We start from the raw sequence: 21,453 nt of genomic DNA, 5'->3' as shown, positions 1-21,453 counted from the left end.
GAGTGCCCAGTCTCCTGCGGAGCCCGTCTATTCCCCATGGTCCTTACGGAGTCCCCAGCATCCACTACGGACTACGAGAAATAGAATTACCGGTGAGTAAATTCTTATTTTACATCTGATATCCTGGTTGCCTTGTCACATTTATTTACTTATTTATAATATATATATATATATATATATATATATATATGGAAAACAAAGGGGGGGAGATTATTACGCCACTTGTATACAACTCCAAATAATAAAATAATCACGTATAGTCAGATTAAATAACACTCCCTATAGGTTGGTATAGGGCGTCAGCTGTCCCCCAAATAAAACAGGGATGGTGGTTCCCTGTAGCAAAGGATTAATAACACACGAGGGGTGGGGGATAAAGCGACCAATGGTGTCTTAGAATATTTCGAAATAAAAGTGGATCTACACAGATATAATAAATCTAATAAGTAATAACCAAATATAAAAGATGAATCTAAAAAAATTAATTTATTGATAAATTAAAACAGACAATTACTAATTAAGCTAAAATTTGAGCAGCAAAAGATTTCTTAAAAGATGGGATAAAAGCAACAGACACAATGCATAGTAATACCAGTTAAAAATATGTTAAAATATGTAAAACAATTTTAACTTAACTTGGTATGAGGTCACTGCCAGGTAGCCCAACGCGTTTCGTCAGTCAGACTTCATCAAGGGGTAAATGTAAAGTGGGACCAGACTTCTATTTATACCAGTGATAGTCTCATAGTAATTATGACATCACTTCCTGTTACTCAGGCATATGTTTGAACAGAGCATAGGAAACTTCTATTTAAACTTATACAATAACACAATTTGATAGTGTATGTAAACATAATATTAGATGTGGATTTAAAAGGCAGGTTTGGTGGTGGAGAGCTTTAAAAACTGTCATGTAAATGCGCCGGCGGACCTTTTCTGCCCCACTTCCGGTTTCGGGCCGTCGTGTCATTTCCGCCCCACTTCCGGTGCGCGATTGCGCATGCGCCCGCGGCTGCAGGATTCGTTTGGAGTTCAACAGTCCTAGGATGTTTTTTCTCAGTGAGTTTCCTTGCGGCGGCCATCTTTGTAGGGGTTTGCTCATATGTAACTTCATACGGCGGCCATATTTAGGGAGTCCATAATCGGGGACATTTATCTCAATTCTCCGGTATTTTAGACATACAAATAAATAGAAAATGGGATTTGATCAGTTATGGCACAGCTGTTAATAGCTAAATCACTAACATTTGTTTATTAGTATACATTAATATATATTGTTAAAGGTATATCCAGTAGTGAATTTAATAATATTTAAAATATATGGATATATATGTAAAATAAGTATATAATTATATAAATATAAAGTGCAGGGTGCAGAATAAAAAATAAATATTTAATAGGAAGTGTGAGGCTTAATACTAAATTGACATGCTCATGTAGGCTATTTAACAATAGTTTGTTTACAGTACCTGATCTTCCCAGATAGTCTCCCTAGTCTGGTACTGATCAGGCCCGACACTGCTTTGCTTCCAAGATCGGGCGAGATTGGGCCTTTCCAGTGAGGTATGACTGTAATAAACTTTTTACCATACATTTGTCAGATTTAATATCTCATCACATAATTGGTGCGGAAGTGGTGTGGATGGGAATAGGGTGCTGTCGGTGGGTAGGGGTGGGTATCGGGAGGGGGGTGTGGATTTATAATAAAGGTATAGGAGGTGGGTGGGGGGGGGGGGATGGTGGGGGGGGGAGGGGGGGAAATGGGGGTGTAACAGGATACAACCGTGATAATCCAATGGCCATATAGTTTCACAGGAACGGAGCGATTTCGTAATAATCGTTAAATCCCTTCGGCTGGAGTGTTTGTAATTGAAAGATCCAGTACATTTCTCTGCGTGATAGTTTGTTGGCCAAATCGCCACCTCTTTCTCCCAGCTTCACTAGTTCAATAGCTTTAAAAGTTAGTGCCTCCGGATTGGAATTGTGTACAAGGTTAAAGTGTTTAGACACTGCGTGGTTCTCCATTTTATTTTTTATATTGCGGACATGCTCTTGGATTCTCATTTTCAGTGGTCTCTTCGTTTTGCCCACATATTGTTTCCCGCAGTTGCATTCTAATAAGTAGATCACAGATTGTGTATTGCAGTTTATGAAGTCTTTAATCTTGTATACCTCCTTCTTTTCTATGTCCGTGAATGTTTTCCTTGCTGGGTGTAGGTACTTACAGATGTTGCATCGGCCACATTTGAATGATCCAGTACACTTTGGCATTCTTGATTCCTCGTCAGCTTTCTTATGCAGCATACTGGGGGCCAGGAAATCGAAAAATCTAAAAGATATCCTGGCCCCCAGTATGCTGCATAAGAAAGCTGACGAGGAATCAAGAATGCCAAAGTGTACTGGATCATTCAAATGTGGCCGATGCAACATCTGTAAGTACCTACACCCAGCAAGGAAAACATTCACGGACATAGAAAAGAAGGAGGTATACAAGATTAAAGACTTCATAAACTGCAATACACAATCTGTGATCTATTTATTAGAATGCAACTGCGGGAAACAATATGTGGGCAAAACGAAGAGACCACTGAAAATGAGAATCCAAGAGCATGTCCGCAATATAAAAAATAAAATGGAGAACCACGCAGTGTCTAAACACTTTAACCTTGTACACAATTCCAATCCGGAGGCACTAACTTTTAAAGCTATTGAACTAGTGAAGCTGGGAGAAAGAGGTGGCGATTTGGCCAACAAACTATCACGCAGAGAAATGTACTGGATCTTTCAATTACAAACACTCCAGCCGAAGGGATTTAACGATTATTACGAAATCGCTCCGTTCCTGTGAAACTATATGGCCATTGGATTATCACGGTTGTATCCTGTTACACCCCCATTTTCCCACACCCCCCACCCACCATCCCACCCCCTCCCCCCCCCCCCCCCCCCCACCTCCTATACCTTTATTATAAATCCACACACCCCTCCCGATACCCACCCCTACCCACCGACAGCACCCTATTCCCATCCACACCACTTCCGCACCAATTATGTGATGAGATATTAAATCTGACAAATGTATGGTAAAAAGTTTATTACAGTCATACCTCACTGGAAAGGCCCAATCTCGCCCGATCTTGGAAGCAAAGCAGTGTCGGGCCTGATCAGTACCAGATTAGGGAGACTATCTGGGAAGATCAGGTACTGTAAACAAACTATTGTTAAATAGCCTACATGAGCATGTCAATTTAGTATTAAGCCTCACACTTCCTATTAAATATTTATTTTTTATTCTGCACCCTGCACTTTATATTTATATAATTATATACTTATTTTACATATATATCCATATATTTTAGATATTATTAAATTCACTACTGGATATACCTTTAACAATATATATTAATGTATACTAATAAACAAATGTTAGTGATTTAGCTATTAACAGCTGTGCCATAACTGATCAAATCCCATTTTCTATTTATTTGTATGTCTAAAATACCGGAGAATTGAGATAAATGTCCCCGATTATGGACTCCCTAAATATGGCCACCGTATGAAGTTACATATGAGCAAACCCCTACAAAGATGGCCGCCGCAAGGAAACTCACTGAGAAAAAACATCCTAGGACTGTTGAACTCCAAGCGAATCCTGCAGCCGCGGGCGCATGCGCAATCGCGCACCGGAAGTGGGGCGGAAATGACGCGACGGCCCGAAACCGGAAGTGGGGCAGAAAAGGTCCGCCGGCGCATTTACATGACAGTTTTTAAAGCTCTCCACCACCAAACCTGCCTTTTAAATCCACATCTAATATTATGTTTACATACACTATCAAATTGTGTTATTGTATAAGTTTAAATAGAAGTTTCCTATGCTCTGTTCAAACATATGCCTGAGTAACAGGAAGTGATGTCATAATTACTATGAGACTATAGGTGCATACACACGGAGAGATTTTGGCTATGAGAGATTTTGACTAACTTTTCCCTTGAACTGGCAGTAGGAGATTTTGACTAACTTTACCAGAGATTTTGTCTAACTATGCAAGAGATTTTGGCTATGGGAGATTTTGGCTATGGGAGATTTTGACTATCTCATTTAAATAAGGGGATGAGTGTCATATATAGGATGAATTTACAGGGTGGCTGGTATTTAAATAGCTAAAAGTAAAAAAAAAAAATTTGCGTGGGGTCCCCCCTCCTATGTAAAACCAGCCTCGGGCTCTTTGAGCCAGTCCTGGTTGTTAAAATACAGAGGAAAAAATGAGTAGGGATCCCCCATATTTAGACAACCAGCACCGGGCTCTGCGTCCGGTCCTGGTTTAAAAAATACGGGGGACAAAAGACATAGCGGTCCCCCGTATTTCCCAAACCAGCACCGGGCTCCACTAGCCAGGGAGATAATGCCACAGCCGGGGGACACTTTTATATTGGTCCCTGCGGCCGTGCCATTACCCCCCCCCAACTAGTCACCCCTGGCCGGGGTACACTGGAGTGAGGACCCCTTAAATCAAGGGGTCCCCCCCTCCAGCCACCCAAGGGCCAGGGGTGAAGCCCGAGGCTGTCCCCCCCATCCGTGGGCCGGTGGATGGGAGGCTGATAGCCTTTCAATAGTAATATTGTTCTTTACAGGAGGCCTATAGGTCCCAGCAAGCCTGCCCCAGCATGCTGGCACTTGGAGAACCACAAGTGCCAGCATGCCCGGACATAAAGGGCCCTCTGGCACCTGTAGTCCACCTGTAAAGAAAATATTTTAAAAAAAACACAACACATTCTTTTAAAAATCCTTTATTAAACTGGGTCTTCACCTGGGGGCGGCGGCCTTTAAGCTCTTTTGCATGGCCGCCGCCTTCCCAGGGCTTCCGGCGTCTTCACCTGGGGGGGCGCCACCTCCCCAGGGCTTCTGGGGTCTTGCTCCGGCGTCTTCACCTGGTGGGCGGCGGCTGCTAAGCTCTTTTGCATAGCCGCCGCCCATCCAGGACTTCCACGGCGTCTTCAGGAGCTCTTCTCCGCTCCTCCTCCGCCGTCGGACTGAAAGCCGCTGCCTCGCGCTGACTTATATAAGTCAGCGGGAGGGGGCGGGGCGATGACGCGGCGAGCCGTGATTGGCTCGCGGCGGCCATCTTGAATTTCAAAAATGACGCTGAGGCGCCATTTTTGAAACTGGTACCGCTCCGCTGCCAAACTCTGCAAGAGAAAGGTAAATTTCCGCCGCCCGCACCGCCGCCGCCCACACCGCCACCCGCACCGCCGCCGCCCACACCGCCACCGCAACCCGCCGCCGCCCGCACCGCCGCCACAACCCGCCGCCGCCCGCACCACCGCCGCCTGCAACATCGCTATCGCTGGGATAAATCGCTGGCCTCTAGCGATTTTAACTAACTTTACCAGCGACATAGCCAAAATTGACTTGCCGGCACTGACTATTTTTCCCAGCGATAGCGACTTAGCGGGGACGCGCATCGCTATCGCTGCCTGTATACACACGGAGCGATCTGCACTAACTTTCTGAGCGATTTTGACTATATAGTCAAAATCGCTCAGTTATATCGCTCCGTGTGTATGCACCTTATCACTGGTATAAATAGAAGTCTGGTCCCACTTTACATTTACCCCTTGATGAAGTCTGACTGACGAAACGCGTTGGGCTACCTGGCAGTGACCTCATACCAAGTTAAGTTAAAATTGTTTTACATATTTTAACATATTTTTAACTGGTATTACTATGCATTGTGTCTGTTGCTTTTATCCCATCTTTTAAGAAATCTTTTGCTGCTCAAATTTTAGCTTAATTAGTAATTGTCTGCTTTAATTTATCAATAAATTAATTTTTTTAGATTCATCTTTTATATTTGGTTATTACTTATTAGATTTATTATATCTGTGTAGATCCACTTTTTATTTCGAAATATTCTAAGACACCATTGGTCGCTTTATCCCCCACCCCTCGTGTGTTATATATATATATATATATATATATATATATATATATATATATATATATATATATATATATATATATATATATATATATATATATATATATATAAAATCTCTACAATTCTTAAACAGTTGACAATATAACTTGGGTTTATGGATTATACGAACATGTCTGCTGCACAAATATACTATACATAGTGCCCTATGTACATGGTGTTTGACTTTAGGCACTCTAGGTGTACTTTTATCAGTATATTGTTAATGCACGTTTTCTTGACCTTGGTCATCTTTACGTTATTTTTGGATTTAAAATGTTGGCAACCCTAATACAGAATTTAGGGGCAGATGTATTAAGCCTGGAGACAGCATAAGGAAGTGATAAACCAGTGATAAGTGCAAGGTGATAAACGCACCAGCCAAACTGTTCATTTACATATTGGAGCTGATTGGCTGGTGCATTTATTACCTTGCACTTATCACTGGTTTATCACTTCCTTATGCCTTATACAGGTTAATACATCTGCCCCTAACTCTTTATGTGCTGGCTCCTAGAATTTCTCTGCCATTGTCACACCTATGTTAGCCACACCACATACTTCAACCACTCCAACATAGATGTCTCTTAAGTTTAGTCACACATTGATAACTATACTAGTCTGTGGTAGGTAAATACCATTTTTGTTTTGTTAAAATCTTTATAACAAAGGAAGGAACTAATGCACACGTAACTTGATGCTAATTTCTGTACGTTAGCGTTTATTAGATACAAGGAAACAGTATATTTACATGATTTAAAACAATCCTCACAGCATAATGTATGTACTAATTGTTATTGGAATAACACTGCTATTTTCCAATATGATGTAATTAAATCACTACTGTTTGGCACTACTTTTTGTCAGTATGTTTGTGCTGGTCATACTACAGATTAAAAGGTGGCAAAATCCCCTGTGCAGCTGAAAGATGGGAGAGAGAAAATACATCTAAACTTACTTATTTTGGACCCCGCCCATGAATCCCCAATGGTGTACTTTTCCTCACTGCTTCAGGAGCTGTGAGGAAATGTCTGCGAGAAAACTGCACAATTGGGGCTTCACTCGTGGGGAAGCCCCATTTATTCTGCAGTTTATGCTTAATCGGTGAGTTTCCACCCGGTAATTTGTGATTTAAGCATGGGAAAAAGGCTGTTTAAATGAATAGCCTTTCCCCATGCCACAGGGAAATTAGCCAACAATTAGCTGCTGGGTAAACCCCACGACTAATTGAATATACCTGATACTGTATAACATTCTATATTTGTTACAATAAGTGAATGCTCACCTATTAACGAAGAAACATAAACCATCTAATTTAATGAGCGTTTGTGAAGTAATTGTTGTGTATCTTGTGTTTTGATTTTTTTGTGGCCCCGCTCCTCTAGAAGTTTCCAGTTGGGAGAAATAGAACAAAATATTGGTCACATCTTGCGCACTAAGAAGAGTGTATAAAACCTATGGTGTGGTTATTCGAAATGTTCATAAATCGGATATTTTGGAGCTCTTTTTCTTTAGGAGCACGTCACATCTTGTACATTATATTCAAATAACATAAGCTTTGTTATCCGAAGTCATGTCTCGGGCATGAATGTTGAGTAGTGTTCTATTATGAGATCTACATATGCAGAGATCCATCTGATTTCCAATGGGTATCTTGCAAAAGGCATATAGTGGTGTTTTCCCATAGATGCAGCCAAGTCTGAATGGAGAGCCACATTTATTTCTGAGCACACAATGCACCTGCGTCTGTGGCCAACTTTTTCGTACCGCTGAATTCAGGCCCATGTACAAGTGGATATTGTGTGTATGAAGGGGATTTTAGGGATAACTCATGGACTCCTCTTTGCCCTTGCATTTGGATGCAAAAAGGATTCAAATATAAAATCTTAATGATGGAATCATTTAAAAATATAAACTTAAAAGAACATGGAAACTCACAATATTGGAGAGTGGTAACAACATAGGATAGGTATGAATGTAGCCAAATAGTGCACTTTGTTTGGAAGCTGTGGATGTCCACTCATGGCTACATTTATTTATGACCTCGTTTTACACATCTGAGTAACATGTAAGACACGTAAAGCCAAATCTGAAAAATCCAGAAGTTCTGAAGTGTCATCAAGCAGCTTTCTCAGCAGAACAATGGCCATGGCTGTAGCCTCTACCAATTATCTCTTCAATGAAAAATAGATATAAAGCTGTACAGATAAAATTGTTCCCACATAATACAGCATGTTTTCTGCTTGTAAGTTCTCTAAGTTGCGTGTTTGTTAACGTTCGTTTGTTCTTCTTTCAGAAAGCCATTGCTTACCTCTTCCCATCTGGATTGTTTGACAAGAAAGCAAGACCTCTTATGAAGGTACCTTTGCAATTTTCTGTACTTATTGCATATAATATAATATGACACAGTCAGTGGTGACTGCGTAGATACATGGTAGCCATATTAACCTGTACTTTTTATACAGGCTATGAAACTCTGAGGTTACTGCAAATATGTTTTTTTCTTTTACAGTAATGCATTCAATTATTTATTATAATACGCCAATCTGAATTTGCTAAATATTACATTGATTGTAAATTCTCATAAACAGATGTTCCTTACCGTTACTGACATTAAGGGGTCAGTTCAGTTAGGGAATAATGTTCTTGCCCTCGACAGTAAGCGCAGGTTTATTTCGCACGTGAGGTACCACCATGTGTTTGGATTTTTATTTGTGGACCCATAGGACTGTGTATAAAATTCAGCAAGATCAGGCCATGAGGGGCGCAACTTCTATCAGCATTGATCTGCCCTTGCAGCGGCAACTTTGCCCACCTAAGCCCGTAATTTTGACGTTGATAACTGTGCGTCCCAAAACAGAACACTTTCTTAAATGAGTCATATGCAATACAAGGACTCTACAGACAGAAGTTACATTCTACAGGAGTGATGACAACAAGCAAAAGGAAGCATCACATGCAGACACATTCATGCCAACTTTCACGTTAGGTTTAACACAAATTTTGATGGGAGCTACTATATTAGTAACACTATGTAGTAGTGCATTTTTTAATCACAAATGTTTTGGTTTCCATATTTTCTCATATGTCCTAGAGGATGCTGGGGACTCCAAAAGGACCATGGGGTATAGACGGATCCGCAGGAGCTTGGGCACACTATAAAGACTTAAACTGGGTGTGAACTGGCTCCTCCCTCTATGCCCCTCCTCCAGACCTCTGTTAGACTTTGTGCCCAGGAGTGATGGGTCACACACTAGGGGAGCTCTCCTGAGTTTCTCTAAAAGACTTTGTTAGGTTTTTTATTTTCAGGCAGACCTGCTGGCTACAGGCTCCCTGCAGCGTGGGAGTGAGGGGAGAGAAGCAGGACATACTTCTTAGTTCAAGGGCTCTGCTTCTCGGCTACTGGACACCATTCGCTCCAGAGGGTTCGATCACTTGGTTCGCCTAGCTGCTTGTTCCCGGAGCCATGCAGTCACCCCCCTCACAAAAGCCAGAAGAAAGAAGCCGGGTGAGTATGTGAAGAACAGAAGACTTCAGGACGGCAAAAGACTTCAGTAACCGAGGTAAGCGTAGCGGTAGCGCTGCGCTCCATGCTCCCACACTACGGCACTCACAGGGTGCAGGGCGCTGGGGGAAGGGGGGGCGCTCTGGGCAGCAAGTTACTGATGTTCTTATGAGGCTGGCATTAGAGGCTTTCTCGGCACCGTGTCCCATACCCCCGCCAGCATAGCGCATCATACGCGCCAGGGACTCCCGCGCCGACGGCTCATACGGGTGCAGGGCGCTGGGAGGGGGCGCCCTGAGCGACATGTTTTACACTTGTGCAGGGTGGAGATGCTAGTTGAAAGGGTAGCAGTGTCCCGTCCCCCGCCGGCAGGAAGCGGCGCTGCGCGCCACTTACTCCTGTGCCGAAGGCTTGCTCGGGTGCAGGGCGCGAGGGGGGGGCGCCCTGGGCAGCATGTTTTCAACTTGTTTGGGGTGTATAGCCAGTGTCTCGTTCCCCCCCCCCGGCATGGAGCAGCGCTGCGCGCCACTTACTCCCGCACCGATGGATCACACGGGTACAGGGCGCGAGGGGGGGGGGGGCGCCCTGGGCGGCATTGTGAGCACTGTTTAACGCTATGGACCTTATATGCAGTGTGTAGGCACTGTATAGGGTCCCCCGCTGGTAAGGAGAAGTTATACTTTTAGCGGGCTGAAGCGCCAACGGCTTCCGAGGGTGCGGGGTGCAGGGGGGGGGCGCCCTGGGCTGAGTTTTTTATATATATATATATATATATATATATATATATATATATATATATATATATATATATATTATATACAGGGGGTTGCTCCCTGTATATAGGTTCCCCCGGCTCAATATAGGGTTATGTATATTTATATTTGGGCAGGCTTAAGCACGCTGGGAAGGGGCGGAGCTTAGCCCTCACAGAGGAGTCGGCTCCATTTTCCTCAGATCCCCACCAGGACTTGCTGTGTAGTAAGAAGGAGGGGGGGCACAGTGTTTTAATGCTATATGGGTGTCATATAGCATTATGATTGATAATGGATGCATAATCCTTGTGGTAATACATAAATTCATGGTTTCCCTGTTTGTTACCTACTATCCGTTAGTCGACATATGTCGACAGGTGTGAGGGCTTTGTCACAAGCTGCTGTGGGGATAACTGTCGGCTTCGCCGGCGCATGGCGGTACTTGATTCGGAAAATTAAGTATTAGCAAGTTGGTGTTTGTGTGCCTAAAACAGTAAACACGCTAGGGGAGACACAGTTGTTGGTGGATGCCCTGTCGGCATCAACAGTACTTCCTGGGTAAAAAAAATAAAAATAAAATTATCAGGCTATTATTGCCTTGTACCGGTGTGTGTGTGTGTGTGTGTGTGTGTATATATATATATATATATATATATATATATATATATATATATATATATATATATATATATATATATATATATATATATATATATATTTATAGGTATATGTGGGGGGAGTGTTATCGAAATTGTATTGGTATGCTTCCCTCAGACCCCTCGGGGTTCCATGATTATTTTTATTTTTTACCCGCTTACTGTTCCTTGCTGTCGACATTTACTTAGTTTCTGTCGACCATAACGTTCCTGGTAGATCCACTTCGGGGGCATGTCAGTACATGGTCATACGCATTTACAACACATTACTGTCACTAGGGACCTGACAGGTCTGGACAATCCACTTGCGTATAGGTTATATCTATATGTATATATATATGTAGATATAGGTTTATATATGCATGGTTAGGATATGTGTGTTTTATTGTGCATTACATGATGTATATCCATGAATGCTGAGATAATGGTATTCTTATCATGTGCTGGTTGCTCTGTTGATTAAGCTCTAGATTGGCCGTGACGAGTTGGGTTTCGATCCTCTCAAGGAGCCCGAATATTATTCTCTTCCCGACGTGGAGAGAACATTATGACAGTCAACTCCTGGTCGACGCAGAGCCCGGTCGAAAAGGATCATACCCAGGAAGCTAAGTGATATTTTATTTCTATACTTTGACCTTATTTGCACTGTATGCACTTGATGGAGTGTTGTATTCGGGTAGGCATCCGATAGAATTGCCCTTCCCAGAGTGGGTAAGCTTGCCTATGTTGATTCTACCTTTTACAATTGCAGCAGGCTGCCACGTGACAGCAGGATCTCCGAGAGATGCTGGGGGAAGATATTCAGCTGTTTGGTGAGGCCTCTGTTCAGTCAATTTTGGCGGATACCACTGGTAAGTCTAACTTCGTGAGTTAGCCTCCTTCACAACGGTTGGTGACGCATTCTTTTGTGGGATGCAGTCGTTTTAACCGGTTCAATGCCGTTCTTTTTTCCTTTTCTGTGCAGACAGTGGAAGGTGAAAAGGTAAGAGTTCTGCAGCCTTGTTAGGTTCGCCGAAGTGGATGTCGTTTTCTGTTTCCTACACATCCACCTCTTGTCGCTGAGTCTATTGGGCTGGTCCCCACTCCGGTGGGCACTCGTCTACTAATTTTCAGTTGGTCCAGGAATAGACTAAGACCTGTGGGTTTTTATAGAATCCAAAGGGGAACATTCTGAGTTTTGGTTGTTTCCCCTTACTGTTTTTCTAATAGATCTTGCTGTTCCACTCTGGAAGCGGAGATAGTACGCGACGCCATACAGAGGTGCGTCAGCATCAGGACATTGTCCGGTTGTCCATGTGTACAGGTGCAAATCGTTGTTTCTCTCTGACTGTTCTTCGACACAGGGATTGGCTGTTGTTTCCAATGACACAGATGTCGGAGGTGGGTTTCAGAGTAGATAATGACCGGTTACGGGTCGGTGTTTTTCCTGTTAAAAGACGTCTGAAGATCCAGAGTTGGATCAGCTTTGCTGTGACACTTCATCAATGTGTTCCGTTACTAAAACAGTTGGGTGCGGCCTGAGTGGCCTTTTTTGGTGAGCAGGTCTAATGCCAGAGTGGCTTTCAAGAGACCAGTTGGGAATGTGGTCCAGGTCTCACCTGCCCATGCACCAGAATATAATCCTAACGGCCAGGACATCGCTCCTGTGGTGTCTGCTCGGTTCTCTCATTATAGAGGGATGAAGGTTCGGGTTCCAGGTGTAGATCCTGGTGTCCGTGCATACAGATCTCCGAGGCTGGGGAGCAGTCCTTGTAAGGGACGTATTTCCAGGGGATGAGGTCAGGTTGGAAAGCTTGTCTGCTATAGGCTTTCTTGAATTAAGAGTCAGTTTCGACGAACGTATTCTTCGTGTTCTGCCCGTGTTCGTTCTGCCAGACGCCTTGTCGGCAGTGGCGTAAGTAAGCCGCTATGGTGGAACAAGGAGAAAAGCGGCAATGGCAGAAGATGCACAGTTTTGCCGTTGGGTGGAAGGTCTGGTAATCGCTATTTCTCTGACGTCCTAGTGGATGCTGGGGACTCCGTAAGGACCATGGGGAATAGACGGCTCCGCAGGAGACTGGGCACATCTAAAGAAAGATTTAGGTCTATCTGGTGTGCACTGGCTCCTCCCCCTATGACCCTCCTCCAAGCCTCAGTTAGATTTCTGTGCCCGGCTGAGCTGGATGCACACTAGGGGCTCTCCTGAGCTCCTAGGAAGAAAGTGTTTGTTAGGTTTTTTATTTTCAGTGAGACCTGCTGGCAACAGGCTCACTGCATCGAGGGACTAAGGGGAGAATAAGCGAACCTACCTAAGTGGTGGTAGCTTGGGCTTCTTAGGCTACTGGACACCATTAGCTCCAGAGGGATCGAACACAGGACCCGACCTCGTCGTCCGTTCCCGGAGCCGCACCGCCGTCCCCCTTACAGAGCCAGAAGCAAGAAGTGGTCCGGAAAATCGGCGGCTGAAGACTTCTGGCTTCTCCAAGGTAGCGCACAGCACTGCAGCTGTGCGCCATTGCTCCTCATGCACACCACACACTTCGGTCACTGATGGGTGCAGGGCGCTGGGGGGGGGGGGGGCGCCCTGAGCAGCAATACTGACACCTTGGCTGGCAAACTGGCACCATATATAGCCCCAGAGGCTATATAGGTGCTTTTTAACCCCTGCCAGAATCCATAAAAATGCGGGAGAAAGTCTGCGAAAAAGGGGCGGAGCTATCTCCTTCAGCACATTGGCGCCATTTTTCCCTCACAGCTCCGTTGGAGGGAAGCTCCCTGGCTCTCCCCTGCAGTCAATACTACAGAAAGGGTTAAAAAGAGAGGGGGGGCACAATTTAGGCGCAGTATACAATATATATAGGCAGCTATAAGGGAAAACACTCTTATATGTGATATCCCTGTGATATATAGCGCCCTGGTGTGTGCTGGCATACTCTCCCTCTGTCTCCCCAAAGGGCTTTGTGGGGTCCTGTCCTCTGTCAGAGCATTCCCTGTGTGTGTGCTGTGTGTCGTTACGGCTGTGTCGACATGTATGAGGAGGATAATGATGTGGAGGCGGAGCGAATGCCTGTAAATGTGATGTCACCCCCTGCGGGATCGACACCGGTGTGGTTGGACTTATGGAAGGATTACGTGAAAGTGTCAACTCCTTACACAAAAGGTCGACGACACAGAACAGCCGGCTACTCAGCTTGTGCCTGTTCCAGCGTCTCAAATGTCATGGGGGGGTCTAAAAACGCCCGCTACCTCAGATGGCAGAAACAGATGTCGACACGGATACCGACTCCAGTGTCGACGACGATGAGACTAGTGTACCCTCCAAATAGGTCCCCCCGTTACATGATTGAGGCAGTGAAAAATGTATTACACATTTATGATAATACCCCAGGTACCACATAAAAGGGTATTATGTTTGGTGAGAGAAAACTACCAGTAGTTTTTCCTGCATCTGAGAAAATAAAATGAGGTGTGTGAGGAAGCGTGGTCTTCCCCCGGTAAGAAATTGATAATTTCTAAACGGTAATTGGCAGCGTACCCTTTCCCGCCAGAGGATAGGTCACGTTGGGAAACACCCTATAGGGTAGATACAGCGCTTACACGCTTATCAGAAAAGGTGGCACTACCGTCTCCGGATACGGCCGCCCTGAAGGAACCTGCTGATAAAAAGCAGGGGGTTACCCTGAATGATATAGTCACACACTCGGGCATTATATTGCGACCAGCCATTGCTTCGGCATGGATGTACAGTGCTCCCGCTGCGTGGTCAGATTCCCTGTCGGAAAATTACTATGGATAGGGACAATATTTTGCTGACAATAGAGCATATAAAAGACGTGGTCTTATACATGCGTGATGCACAGAGGGATATTTGCCGGCTGGCATCAAAAATAAGCGCTAGGTCCATTGCCGCCAGACGGGGGTTATGGACTCGGCAATGGTCAGGCGATGCCGACTCGAATCGGCACATGGAAGTTTTGCCCTATAAGGGGGTAAAACTGTTTGGGGATGGTCTTTCAGACCTCGTTTCCACAGCTACTGCTGGGAAATCGACTTTTTTGCCACAGGCTACCCCACAACAAAAGAAAGCACCGTATCATCAAGTACAGTCCTTTCGGCCCCAGAAAAGCAAGAGGGCTAGAGGCTCATCCTTTCTGCCGAGAGGCAAAGGTAGAGGAAAAAGCTGCAGCACACAGCTAGTTCCCAAGAGCAGAAGTCCTCCCTGCGTCCGGTAAGTCCACAGCATGACGCTGGGGCTGCTCAGGCGGACCCGGGTACGGTGGGGGCCCGTCTCAGAAATTTCAGCGCCCAGTGTGCTCTCTCACATGGATCCCTGGGTCCTTCAAGTAGTATCTCAGGGGTACAGGCTAGAGTTCGAGACGTTCTTCCCCCCGCCGTTTCCTAAAATCTGCCTTACCGGCACCTCCCTCTGCCAGGGAGGCGGTGTTGGTGGCTATTCAACACTATAATCACAACAAGTGATTGTCAAGGTGCCCCTCCTTCAGCAAGGAAGGGGTTACTATTCCACAATGGTTGTGGTACCGAAACAGAACGGTTCGGTGAGACCCATCTTAAAATTAAAATACTTGAACTTTTATATCAGAAGATTCAAGTTCCAGATGGAATCGCTCAGGGCGGTTATTACGAGCCTGGACGAGGGGGATTACAGGGTCTCCCTGGACATCAAGGATGCGTACCTGCATGTCCCCATTTACCCTCCTCACCAGGAGTACCTCAGATGTGTGGTACAGGACTGTCACTATCAGTTCCAGACGCTGCCGTTGGAGTTGTCCACGGCACCGAAGGTCTTTACCAAGGTAATGGCCGAAATGATGATACTCCTTCGCAAGAAGGAAGTTTTTATTATCCCGTACTTGGACGATCTCCTGATATAGGCGAGGTCCAAAGAACAGTTGGTAGTGGGGGTAGCACTCTCTCGGGAAGTGCTACAACAGCACGACTGGATTATCAATATTCCAAAGTCACAGCTGGTCCCGACGACACGTCTTCTGTTCCTGGGAATTATTCTGGACACAGACCAGAAAAGAGTGTTTCTTCCAGTGGAAGCACACGAGTCCTGGAAAAAATGGTAGCTTCGTACGAAGCATAATTCCATTCGGAAGGTTCCACGTAAGGACGTTCCAGTGGGACCAATGGTCCGGGTCCCATCTACAGATACAACAGCGGATAACCCTGTCGGCAAGAAACAGGTTGTCGCTGCTGTGGTGGCTGCAGAGGGCTCATCTACTAGAGGGCCGCAGATTCGGAATACAGGACTGGGTCCTGGTGACCACGGAGGCCAGCCTTCGGGGCTGGGGTGCAGTCACACAGGGAAGAAATTTCCAAGGAGATTTCGCTTCACATAAATATTCTGGAGCTAAGGGCCATTTACAATGCCCTATGCCAAGCAAGGCCCCTGCTTCAGAACCAGCCGGTACTGATCAAATCAGACAATATCACGGCGGTCGCCCATGTAAACAGACAGGGCGGCACAAGAAGCAGGATGGCGATGGCAGAAGCCACAAGGATTCTCCGATGGGCGACCTACACCCGGGAGAATGGGGACTTCTTCCAGAAGTTTTCCAAATGCGGGTAAACCGTTGGGAATGACCACGGGTGGACATGATGGCGTCCCGCCTCAACAAAAAGTTGAAAAGATATTGCGCCAGGTCAAGGGACCCTCAGGCGATCGCTGTGGACGTTCTAGTGACACCGTGGGTGTACCAGTCTGTTTATGTGTTTCCTCCTCTACCTCTCATACCCAAGGTACTGAGAATAATAAGAATGCGAGGAGTGAAAACCATACTCGTGGTTCCGGATTGGCCAAGAAGAGCTTGGTACCCGGAACTTCAAGAGATGCTGGCAGAGGACCCTTGGCCTCTTCCGCTCAGACAAGACCTGCTGCAGCAGGGACCCTGTCTGTTCCAAGACTTACCGCGGCTGCGTTTGACGGCATGGCGGTTGAACACCGGATCCTAAAGGAAAAGGGTATTCCGGAGGAAGTCATCCCTACCCTGATCAAAGCCAGGAAGGATGTCACCGCAAGACATTATTACCGCATTTGGCGGAAATATGTTGCTTGGTGTGAGGCCATGAAGGCCCCGAAGGAGGAATTTCAACTGGGTCGATTCCTACACTTCCTGCAAGCAGGGGTGACGTTGGGCCTCAAATTGGGGTCCATCAAGGTCCAGATTTCGGCTCTGTCGATTTTCTTCCAGAAAGAACTGGCTTCACTGCCTGAAGTTCAGACTTTTGTCAAAGGAGTTCTGCATATTCAGCCTCCTTTTGTGCCCCCAGTGGCACCTTGGGATCTCAATGTGGTTTTGGCATTCCTGAAATCACATTGGTTCGAACCACTTAAGACTGTGGAATTGAAATATCTCACGTGGAAAGTGGTCGTACTGTTGGCCCTGGCTTCGGCCAGGCGGGTTTCAGAATTGGCGGCTTTGTCTTGAAAAAGCCCTTATCTGATTTTCCAGATGGATAGGGCAGAATTGAGGACTCGTCCTCAGTTTCTCCCGAAGGTGGTCTCCGCTTTTCACTTGAACCAACCTATTGTGGTGCCTGCGGCTACTAGGGACTTGGAGGATTCCAAGTTGCTGGACGTAGTCAGGGCCCTGAAAATTTATGTTTCCAGAACGGCTGGAGTCAGAAAAACTGACTCGCTGTTTATCCTGTATGCACCCAACAAGCTGGGTGCTCCTGCTTCTAAGCAGTCTATTGCGCGCTGGATTTGTAGCACTATTCAGCTGGCGCATTCTGCGGTAGGATTACCGCAGCCTAAATCAATAAAAGCCCATTCCACAAGAAAGGTGGGCTCATCTTGGGCGGCTGCCCAAGGGGTCTCGGCTTTACAACTTTGCCGAGCAGCTACTTGGTCGGGGGCAAACACGTTTGCTAAATTCTACAAATTTGATTCCCTGGCTGAGGAGGACCTGGAGTTCTCTCATTCGGTGCTGCAGAGTCATCCGCACTCTCCCGCCCGTTTTGGGAGCTTTGGTATAATCCCCATGGTCCTTACGGAGTCCCCAGCATCCACTAGGACGTCAGAGAAAATAAGATTTTACTCACCGGTAAATCTATTTCTCGTAGTCCGTAGTGGATGCTGGTCGCCCATCCCAAGTGCGGATTGTCTGCAATACTTGTACATAGTTATTGTTACAAAAATCGGGTTTTGTTGTGAGCCATCTCTTCAGAGGCTCCAATTGTTATCATACTGTTAACCGGGGTTCCTATCACGTGTTATATGGTGTGATTGGTGTGGCTGGTATGAGTCTTACCCGGGATTCAAAAATCCTTCCTTATTGTGTCAGCTCTTCCGGGCACAGTTCCTAACTGAGGCTTGGAGGAGGGTCATAGGGGGAGGAGCCAGTGCACACCAGATAGACCTAAATCTTTCTTTAGATGTGCCCAGTCTCCTGCGGAGCCGTCTATTCCCCATGGTCCTTACGGAGTCCCCAGCATCCACTACGGACTACGAGAAATAGATTTACCAGTGAGTAAAATCTTATTTTTAGCGGTCTTCGTTCCGGAGGTGAACGACTGAAAAATAGATTTCCTCTGCTGGCGCGATCTCCGTCCGGGAGAAATTCAGTCATTGTCGAGAAGTTTTCACAGAAATGACAAGTTTTTGAGGAATGTCGCAATTGGTCAGGTGGGCGTCTCGCCTCAACGAGAGGCCTCAGGGATATTGTTCCAGGTCAAGGGACAATCAAGCTATAGCAGTGGACACCCTCGTGACACCGTGGGTGTTTTTAGTCGGTCTATGTGGCCTCTCCGCTTTCACGTTTCTGAAGGTGCTAAGTGTAAGATGAACAAAGGTTCCTGTGATCCTCTTGGATCCGGTCTAGCCAAGGAGGGTTGGCTATCCAATTTTTTCATGGTTTACTCATAGAAGATTACTGCCCTCTTCCTCTACGTGAGGAACTGTTACAACAAGATCAGGGCGTGTATCAAGATTTACGCGGCTGCGTCTGACGGCGGGGCGGTTGAATGCCATATCCTAAGCCGAACGGGTGTTCCCAGTGAGGTCGTTTCCTCAATTCTTCAGGCTAGGAGAGAAGAAGCGTTACCACCGTAGTTGGCGTAACTATGTGTCTCGGTGTGTATCCAGGAAGGCTCCTATGGTAGACTTTCAGCTAGGTCGTGCTTATTCATACTTTACAAGCCGGTGTGGATGCAAGCCTAATAAGTTTCTTTACAACAAATTTCTCTCTTGGAAAGTGGTCATGCTATTGGCTTTGACGTCCGCAAGGCGGGTGTCGGAAGTGGTGGTTTTGTCTCACAAGAGCCTTGTTTGATCTTTCTTGTGGATAGAGAGGAATTGAGAACTCGGTTGGTAGTTCTACCGAGAGTGGTTTCTGGGTTTCGCAGAAATCTGCCTATTTTGATGCTGGTGGTTACTTAGGCATTAGCTGATTCAAATTCTCTCGATCTAGCCAGGGATTTGAATATTTAGGTCGCCAATTTGGCTCAGTTTGGAGAAACAGAGGCTCTGTTTGTCTGGTATGTCCCAGCATGGTTTGGGAGACTGCGTTATGCAGTCTGTTACATGCTGGATCTGTGATGCGATTTGGGATGTTCGTTCTACGGCTGGATTGCCGTCACCGAAGTCGGTAGAGGCCCATTATCTTGGGAAGTTGGGCTTTTCTTGGGCGGATGCCCGAGGAGTCTCGGCGGTTCAACTTTGCCGAGCGAATTCTTGGTGGGGTTCCAACGCTTTCGCTATACTCTACAAGTTTGATACCCTGACTTTTGGGGACCTTTTGTTTGCTCAATCGGTGCTGCAGAGTCGTCCGCACTCTCCCGCCCGTTTTTGAGCTTTGGTATAGACCCCATGGTCCTTTTGGAGTCCCCAGCATCCTCTAGGACGTATGAGAAAATAGGATTTTGGTACCTACCGGTATATCCTTTTCTCTTAGTCCGTAGAGGATGCTGGGCGCCCGTCCCAGTGCGTACTGTGTCTGCAGTTATTGGTTTTGGTTACACCCTGGTGGTGTGTCTTCTCGGTCAGGCGGTTGCTACAGTTATTCCTGCCATGGCATGCGGTGTCTTATTATTGGTTGTGTTGACACACAGTTTGTGTTACATATTTTCTCAGCATGTGGCTGTGTTTTGTTCATGACGTTGACTGGTATCCTACTGAATGCCACGTTCTACGGTATGTTTGAGGTGTGAGCTGGTATGACACTCACCGTGTTTATAACAATAAATTCTTTCCTCGAAATGTCCATCTCTCCTGGGCACAGTTTTCTAACTGAGGTCTGGAGGAGGGGCATAGAGGGAGGGGCCAGTTCACACCCAGTTTAAGTCTTTATAGTGTGCCCAAGCTCCTGCGGATCTGTCTATACCCCATGGTCCTTTTGGAGTCCCCAGCATCCTCTACGGACTAAGAGAAAAGGATTTACCGGTAGGTACCAAAATCCTATTTTAATATACATTCATTATTACATGTTCTGTTTGCAAGGAACACATTTACTACAAAAACATTATACACTGTATTTGGTGATATAATATTCTTGGTGATAAAAATAATTTTTATTTAGTTTTAGCTTTATTAAATGTTATGTTCTCTAATACTAACTTTGTGTTGCTTTTCTTGTATAGCATCCTGATGAGATTTTTCCAAAGCAACTGGGTAAGTGGATGCAATATTTACAATATGCATTTTTTTTCTGATTGTATTTTGATCTTTCAGGATGCTAGTAATCTTCCCTTCATGTCTTACGTGGAAATCTTACAGCAGTTGCACATGATGATAAAATGTGAGAAATGGCGCGCTCTGGAGATTTGTGTGTCCTCAAATAGCAGCAGAGTGGGGTATTTTTCATGTGCAAACAGGCCACATCATTGAAAAGGACATTCTCCTATTTTATATCGGATTTATTATGTCTGGAAAATCCCTGGTCTCCTGATTATCTGTGGGTTCCCTTTCATTATTCATGGAGGCCGTTACTCCTGCCTGGTAGTGTGTAAATGGGCAATCCACCTTGCTGCGTTATCTATTTCTTCCAGTATAATGAGGAGCGATACAAGTGAACTGGTGATCAATGAACTCTGTGTAATATAGCACTGCTCATATACACTGGGTATCCTCTCAAACGTATTATTTTTTCCCATGTGTACGGTGCATCTGGAAAGTATTCACAGCGCTTCACTTTCTCCACATTTTGTTATGTTACAGCCTTATTCAAAAATGAAGTAAATTAATCTTTCCCTCAAAATTCTACATATAATACCCCATAATGACAACGTGAAAAAAGTTTTTTTTGAGATTTTTTTCAAATTTATTAAAAATAAAAAAAACTAAGAAATCACATGTACATAAGTATGCACAGCCTTTGCTTAATGCTTTGTTGATGCACCTTTGGCAGCAATTACAGCCTCAAGTCTTTTTGAATATGATACCACAAGCTTGGCACACTTATCTTTGGGCAGTTTCGCCCATTCCTCTTTGCAGCATCTCTCAAGCTCCATCAGGTTGGATGGGAAGCGTCGGTGCACAGCCATTTTCAGATCTCTATAGAGATGCTCAATTGTATTCAAGTCTGGGCTCTGGCTGAGCCACTCAAGGACATTCACAGAGCCAG

The 21,453-nt window shown here is 45.3% G+C and overlaps 1 protein-coding gene and 2 pseudogenes across 1 annotated transcript in view; 2 read left to right on the top strand and 1 right to left on the bottom strand.

Annotated features, from left to right (window-relative positions):
- The window catches only part of MRPS9 (mitochondrial ribosomal protein S9), a 216,974-nt gene that overhangs the window by 85,178 nt on the left and 110,343 nt on the right, over positions 1-21,453 (top strand). Inside the window, exons 3-4 of the mRNA XM_063953421.1 lie at positions 8,272-8,334; positions 20,471-20,501. Coding sequence (XP_063809491.1) covers positions 8,272-8,334; positions 20,471-20,501 — 94 coding nt within the window. The remainder of the gene's footprint in view (positions 1-8,271; positions 8,335-20,470; positions 20,502-21,453) is intronic.
- Positions 1,458-1,577, bottom strand: LOC135051946 (5S ribosomal RNA; annotated as a pseudogene).
- LOC135051919 (5S ribosomal RNA) lies at positions 3,094-3,213 on the top strand (annotated as a pseudogene).

The sequence above is a fragment of the Pseudophryne corroboree genome, chromosome 2, assembly GCF_028390025.1.
Source record: "Pseudophryne corroboree isolate aPseCor3 chromosome 2, aPseCor3.hap2, whole genome shotgun sequence".
NCBI lineage: Eukaryota > Metazoa > Chordata > Amphibia > Anura > Myobatrachidae > Pseudophryne > Pseudophryne corroboree.
Note: the sequence above shows the minus strand (reverse complement) of the source record. Positions and strands in the feature narration are given on the sequence as shown.